At 34.3% G+C, this 7126-nt stretch overlaps 1 protein-coding gene across 1 annotated transcript; it reads right to left on the reverse strand.

Annotated features, from left to right (window-relative positions):
• Nucleotides 1-1077: 1077 nt before the first annotated feature.
• Nucleotides 1078-6200, reverse strand: LOC107950594 (ribonucleoside-diphosphate reductase large subunit). The gene is made up of 17 exons (XM_016885472.2): nucleotides 5673-6200; nucleotides 5525-5586; nucleotides 5344-5431; nucleotides 4479-4742; nucleotides 4134-4374; nucleotides 3966-4042; nucleotides 3663-3833; nucleotides 3481-3573; nucleotides 3236-3385; nucleotides 3054-3140; nucleotides 2720-2884; nucleotides 2514-2633; nucleotides 2177-2379; nucleotides 1944-2093; nucleotides 1686-1833; nucleotides 1515-1598; nucleotides 1078-1402 (listed from the first exon to the last, which is right to left on the reverse strand). Exons 1-17 carry the CDS (start codon nucleotides 5898-5900, stop codon nucleotides 1310-1312), a joined length of 2424 nt encoding a protein of 807 aa, XP_016740961.2. The 5' UTR covers nucleotides 5901-6200; the 3' UTR covers nucleotides 1078-1309.
• Between the last annotated feature and the right edge of the window lie 926 nt (nucleotides 6201-7126).

Consider the following 7126-nt stretch of genomic DNA (forward strand, 5'->3'; position numbering starts at 1 on the left):
ATGTTGTGTCCTAACGTATTGGATGTGACACGTTGATTTCTCGAGATAAAGATTTTTTAAAAAAAATAAAGTAAATATTCAATGTTTGGGATTTTGAGAAATTGTGCCCTAACGTATTGGGCCGCGATTTCGTTATAAATTTTAAACAAATGAATATTCTCTTAAATTTTATTACACGAGTATTTTGGACAAACTCATTTTTGGAGAAATAAAATGTCGTGCCCTAACGCATTGGGTGTGACCTTTTCTTTTTCAAAATGAGAGAGTCTCAATAAATAATTTAATTTAATTAAGGATCATATTTTTAACTCTCGACGTTAAGACATTAATTCATCAATTTGGTACCAATTTGTGGGCGTTACGAGTGTGCTAATCCTTCCTCGAACGTAACTGACTCCCGAACCTGTTTTTCTAAAAACTCGTAGACCAAAGTCGTTTTAGATAATCCAATCACACCTTAATAAAATATTGGTGGCGACTCCATTTTTCATTGACAACTAATTTTTGTTTTTTCAAAAATAAAAATGGTTTCGACACTTATAATTTATGTAACGAGTCCACAAAAAAAATATTACTAATTGTTCAAAGTGAGAAGTAAAAATATTTTGATAAAGACGTTCCTCGATAATATCATCATGACTCTCAAAATCATGCGCGGTAGTAATACCAAACTAAATGCGACGAGTAATGGAAAGCCCTAAACTAATCCTTGACTAAACCTTAAAAATATTAATGTCATAATATCTTTCAAATCCTCTTAGCCATTATTATCCTATTGCAATAATTCTTATTAAGAATGCTCATGTTGTGATAATTCCACTCAAAAGGTAATAATGAATTAAATTTAAACCAAAATCAAATTAAACCTTTTAAATAAAATAAGAAACAAACATTTTCTATACTATCATTTCTATCCACAACAGTCAAATACAAGACCTAACAAATGTGGATTAAATGACTGAAATAACTGGCATTTCCGGCATAATGATTGACGGTACAAAAATTGCACTTGTTGAATCTTTGGACACATTTGTAGGAGGCGAACCTTTTACCTTGCTAGAGAGAACGCTTTGATTATGACTTGGAATTCATTAATTATTATTAATAATAAATTAACAATAAGCAAGCTTCAATACATAACAACCACTGATAATCTAAATTGTTAAACTTACAAAAATCACAGCTATACAAGGAAGTTAAATTAGATTAGATATTGTGAAGACAATTAAAATCCACATATAGAATCGCCATTCGTCGACACCAAATTCCCTGATTGCATGCTCTCAAAGCTTCAAAAAGGAACCACTCTTTAGCTCCCACAAGACATGCACTCTTCACGATTTGTAAGGGAACAGACCATTTGTGCCATTCTTGTTTCATCATCTTCTACTTTAGGCTTTTCCTATATTATGAACAGAAAATAATAAAAAAATTTAAAATCAATATAATTTGCAAATTTCATGACATTCTAGATGTTATGCAACTTCAACATGAATCAGAACAGTATGTCTTACCTTCAACATCGATATATCAACGGTGAATTTAATTGCATCAGCTGCTGCACGAGATCTTAAATAATACATTCCTGTCTTCAGACCCTGTATATACAGTCAAGGGAATCAGCAACCATCATGCAGCTACTGGCATTAATGTGTTTAATCATGATAAAAGCCAAGTTTTAATACCTTGGACCAGGCATAGAAGTGTAAGGATGTAAGTTTTCCGAAATTAGGTTGGTCCATATGTATATTTAAGCTTTGGCTCTGGTCTATGTAGCATCCTCGATCAACAGCCATATCAACTAACGTTTTTTGCTTAATTTCCCAAACAGTCCTAGTAAATCAGAAACAAATATATACTTTAACTTCATTCTGAAGTGGTAATGAGAGAAAAGGGGACTGAGGATTGAGACGAAGATGTCAAAAAAACCCAGCAATCCATACCGGTAAATTGCTTTCAATTCATGAGGTATTTCAGGAATATTTTGAACTGAACCATCTGCATGTATTATCTTGTTCTTAACAACAGGTGTCCAAAGACTCATCTCAGTTAAGTCATGAAGAAGATGCTTATTCACCACTACAAACTCACCACTGGAGAAAAAATAGAAAATAAGTTTTAAGCAATGGACAACTAAGAAATGGAGCAAGATGCATAAGAGAAAGCCAGGACAAACCTCAGAACTCTACGACTATAGATATTGGATGTATATGGTTCAAAGCACTCATTATTTCCAAGAATCTGGCTAGTTGATGCAGTTGGCATAGGTGCTAACAAAAGTGAATTTCTCACTCCATGCTTAGCTATGTTGTCTCTAAGAGCATTCCAGTCCCACCGATTTGAAGCAGTAACACCCCACATATCTTGCTGGAGAATACCCTGAAATTTAACAGGCAACTAAGTCATGAGCAAAACATATCAGCAAGAAATGAGCATTTAGTAAGATATTGCAATCACATCAAATATAACCAGAATACTTGTATCCATTTCAAAGAATTGCCAAAATCACATACCTTACTCACAGGACTCCCATTATATGTCTCATATGGTCCCTCTTTCTCAGCTATATTAGAAGAAGCTTTCAGAGCATGGTAGTATATGGTCTCAAATATGTCCTTGTTCAGCTGCTGAGCCTGAAATTCAAAACCAGTAAATTATCAGACAAAATAGATTCAACTTAAATGGTATATCAGATTCATATATTCATGATCAAATATACCTCAGGTGAATCAAAGGCCATGCCGAGTAAGATGAATGTATCTGCAAGCCCCTGAACTCCAATACCAATGGGTCTATGACGCAAATTTGATCTTTTTGCAGTTTCAACAGGGTAGTAATTAACATCAATTATTTTGTTAAGATTTCTTGTAACAATTTCAGTAACCTGTCACAACAGTGCAAGGAAAGACTTAACAATCATTATTAACAAATAATATCATGTGACATCATGCACCAACACAGAACTCATGATGCCATCACAATGATACACTAGATGGATGAAACACCATCTAGCAATATATGGATAAGTGCATTAGCAAAGTAAAGAATCAAACCTCAGCCAGTTTGTCAAAGTTGAAATATCTATTCTGAGAACCTCTACTACCAACAAGCTTACATGGATGAGAGTCCAGTGGAACCCCCTGAAGTAGATAAAAAGTCAAGGCTAATTAATTAAATTAACATGCAGACTCAAGATAGAGCAACATGTACAACATAAGCACCATTCAACACCTACCTTTTCCCTCACGTATCTTGGCAGTGCAATAGATGCCAGATTGCAAACAGCAGTTTCTGTTGGACTTGTGTATTCAATGATCTCAGTACACAGATTAGAAGATTTAATGGTGCCAAGATTTTGCTGGTTGCTTTTTCTATTGCACGTATCCTGGATAAACAGTGGGAGGCAAAGGGTCAACCACACAATACTCATCTGAGAACAGAAATACCCCATAAAATATAAAGCTTGTTTGGACAAATCACCTTAAATAGCATGTAAGGTGTACCAGTTTCTATCTGAGATTTCAGAATCTCAAACCACAAGTTCTGTGCTTGGACAACCTTCTTCGCTTTGCCCTGAATATCAAACAAGAAGACTTTAGGAAATGAATTCTAGTTGCAAAAAATATAAAAGCATTAACCAAATATATAACAGCGCTGCTAACCTCTCTTTCATAATGAATATACAGCTCCTCAAATTCTTCACCCCAACAATCTGCCAGTCCTGAAGATTCATTAGGACAGAATAATGACCACTGCCCATTACTCTGGACTCTTTGCATAAAAAGATCAGGCACCCATAGAGCATAAAATAGATCACGCGCCCGGTGCTCTTCCTACAGCAACAAAACTTAGACATTATTGGATATGATATGATACTATACAGTATTGCATCAAATCAGCCAAAGAAAGAGCTAAACACCCAAATAACACAGCTCATGCAAACAAATTCGAACTGCATAAAATACCTTTCCATGGTTCTTCCTGAGGTCCAGAAACTCAAAAATGTCAGCATGCCATGGCTCCAAATATATAGCAAAGGCACCTAAATGCATCAAAGACATCCTTTTTAATAAAAGGGCTACCAAACATTGTCAGAAAACATAGCATATAGAATTACAACAATTCAAGTATACCCTTTCTTTTCCCCCCTCCTTGATCAACATAACGAGCAGTGTCATTGAACACCCGCAGCATTGGGACAATGCCATTAGATGTACCATTTGTTCCACGAATGTAACTACTTGTAGCCCGAATATTGTGAACTGAGACACCAATTCCTCCAGCTGATTTGCTGATAATAGCACACTCCTTCAAAGTGTCATATATTCCCTCAATACTGTCATCTTTCATACACAGTAAAAAGCAGCTGCTCAACTGCCAGAACACAAGTCAAAGAACTACATATGTAAGCAAAAGAATTTAATGAACAATGACAATAAATAAGATGCCTCAATCTAATATTTGCACACAAAACTTACTTGAGGCCTTGGAGTTCCAGCATTGAAAAGTGTGGGAGAAGCATGAGTAAACCATCTTTGAGACATCATGTGATAAGTTTTTATAGCAGAATCAATGTCATTCTTATGAATTCCAACTGCAACCCTCATTAACATGTGTTGGGGCCTTTCTATAACCTTCCCTTGAACTTTCAAGAGGTAGGACCTCTCAAGGGTTTTGAAACCAAAATAATCATAGTCAAAGTCCCGATCATATATGATCTCACTATCCAACAGAGCAGCATTCTGAAACCAACACTAACAAAATTAAGCCTTTATACATGTAATCATTACATATAAGAGGAATTAGAAAGGATACACTATGTTGAAAATTCATAACTAAAAGGCAACAAAACAAAGCAAACACTAAAAACTCCACATAACTAGAAAGGGTCAGCATTTGATGCACTCACAATGTGATCATCTAATTCTGATGATGTATAAAATTATAAACAGTGAGGACATCAAATATAAATCCAGCTAAAGAAGGCTTTAAAAAGTATTAAAAAATACTGTATAAATTTTGTAAGGCCATGATTTTTGCAGTCAGTATCAACTATCATAATATAGATAATACACAACTTGTCAACATTCATAACACAAATGGATCACTTCCAATTCTACAAGCATAACAAGCTTTTGTAGGCTTAGTCCAACACAATTTTGTCATCAACCACAAGATAAAGGGTTTACCATTTTTTAAACTAGAAATTTCAACAGAGATCAAAAAGGCATCAGTAACTTGAGTGTAAAGCGACACTCTAGCCAAAAGATCTACCATATTTCAAACTAGAAAAGCAATAATCAAAACATGAGAGTAAAAAAGAATGAAACATAATCATAGTACCTTCATGATGATTTCATAAACATCATCAGCAATCAAAGGCGCCTTCAGTCCAGATCTCTCATGGAAATGGTTGTACATAATTTTAATCCTACATTTATAAACCACCCATCCTCAAAACATCAATCGCCTCTCTCCAAAAAAAAAAAAAGAAGCTTTATCAAATTAAATAGAAATCGCTTACGTCTCAGAGAATGACTTCCTAGTATTCTTATGTAAATTCGAAACAACAATCCTCGCCGCCAACTGCAATTACACATTTGAATTAGTAAAAGAATTTCAAAATGTTTAGAATCATTATTTTTAAAAAGAATAAAAAGAAACAAACTCACGGAAGCATAATCAGGGTGGTTCGCAGTCATAGCAGCGGCGGTTTCAGCAGCCAACTCATCAAGCTGGCTAGTAGTGACCCCTTTATAAACACCAGCGCAGACCTTCTGAGCAACAAGGACTGGATCGCAGTGATCGATGCTAAGTCCATAGCTCAACTTCTTCAACCTCGCCGTTATCTTATCGAAATGAACGGCCTCTTGCCTCCCGTCTCTCTTAACCACATACATTGTCAATCCTTCTCTACCTCTAAGCAATTTCGTCGAACAGGTTTCAGGCTTGCAGATAAAGAGTAACCATAAGCGCGGTTTATATAATGCGATAAAAGAAAAGAACAAATGGTTTTGAAATTTGAGATTTGTTTTGCTTGGGTTTCCCTCGTTATTAAAATTTCGTTTGGGATTTTTTTGAAATTTTCGCGCCAAAAGTGGATACAATGGGAGCGCCTTTCTTTTTCTTTTTTGCTCAAAACAATGGGAGCATGTTTTATCAATGGTTTTTCCTTTCCTTATCCCTTTTGAATCGTTCGAGTTGTTTGTTTTTGCACTCTTTAGTTTTCTTTTAGGAATAAATACAAGTTATATATATATTTTATATTTAAGATTGCTGGAAATTTAATTATTAAAGTATTTTTTATAATATCAAATAGATTTAGGGTTAGTATAGAAATATTTCTCAAAAGTGCTTATACTTTTCTAGAAGTTACAAATTTTAGATTCTCCCTAAAAGTGTTTTTTTGAGAAGTATTCCTAAATGCCCTCATGGGCCTATTCAAAATTTTCTCGTTTGCTAGGCTCAACCCGAAAAATAGGCTTAAAATTTTATCTAGACCCGATCCAAATAAAAATGCTAAAACCTAAGCCTGGCCTTGCCATATTATTTTAAATATATATAATACATTAAAAATATTGTAGAAACTAACATCGATAATGGCAATATAAAACGATCGCAAAGCAAAATAATAATAATAATAACACAGATTTTATGTGAAAATCCTTTCGGGAAAAAACCACGGGTAGAGAAAAAGAAATTCACTAATGTCAAATTCGAATTATACAATAGAAGTGTAGACTACATCTATTTATAGGTTGAAAAAACCTTATTCTAATAAATGTCAAATAGATGAAGTGTAGTAAGGTTGAAAAACATTATTCTAATAAATGTAAAATAAAAGAAGTATAGTTCTATATTGATTTTACTTTTATTTTATTTTACCACTGTATTTTATTTTAACAATGATTCGAGTCACTCAATTCTAACAATCTCCACCTTGACACGAATTATCAACAAACAAGTTCTTCACCACGAACTCTCAACGAATAAGTTCTCCACCTCTTCCACGAAACTACTTAAGGGGTGTTCTTCAACAATGAACACCAACTAAGTCCAAGCAATGCTCAAACTTGGTTATAGGAAGTGACTCAATGAACATATCTGTAGGATTATCATTAATATT

The sequence above is a fragment of the Gossypium hirsutum genome, chromosome D03, assembly GCF_007990345.1.
Source record: "Gossypium hirsutum isolate 1008001.06 chromosome D03, Gossypium_hirsutum_v2.1, whole genome shotgun sequence".
NCBI lineage: Eukaryota > Viridiplantae > Streptophyta > Magnoliopsida > Malvales > Malvaceae > Gossypium > Gossypium hirsutum.

Bases quoted from the DNA above. Each gene is read 5' to 3' on its own strand.
- LOC107950594 (XM_016885472.2), bottom strand. From the start codon at position 5,900: ATGTATGTGGTTAAGAGAGACGGGAGGCAAGAGGCCGTTCATTTCGAT. The intron at 2,634-2,719 runs GTATATTTGATC...TTTGAATTTCAG, and splicing joins TGGCCTTTGATTCACCTGAG to GCTCAGCAGCTGAACAAGGA. The intron at 2,094-2,176 runs GTTTGTCCTGGC...TTTTTTCTCCAG, and splicing joins TATAGTCGTAGAGTTCTGAG to TGGTGAGTTTGTAGTGGTGA.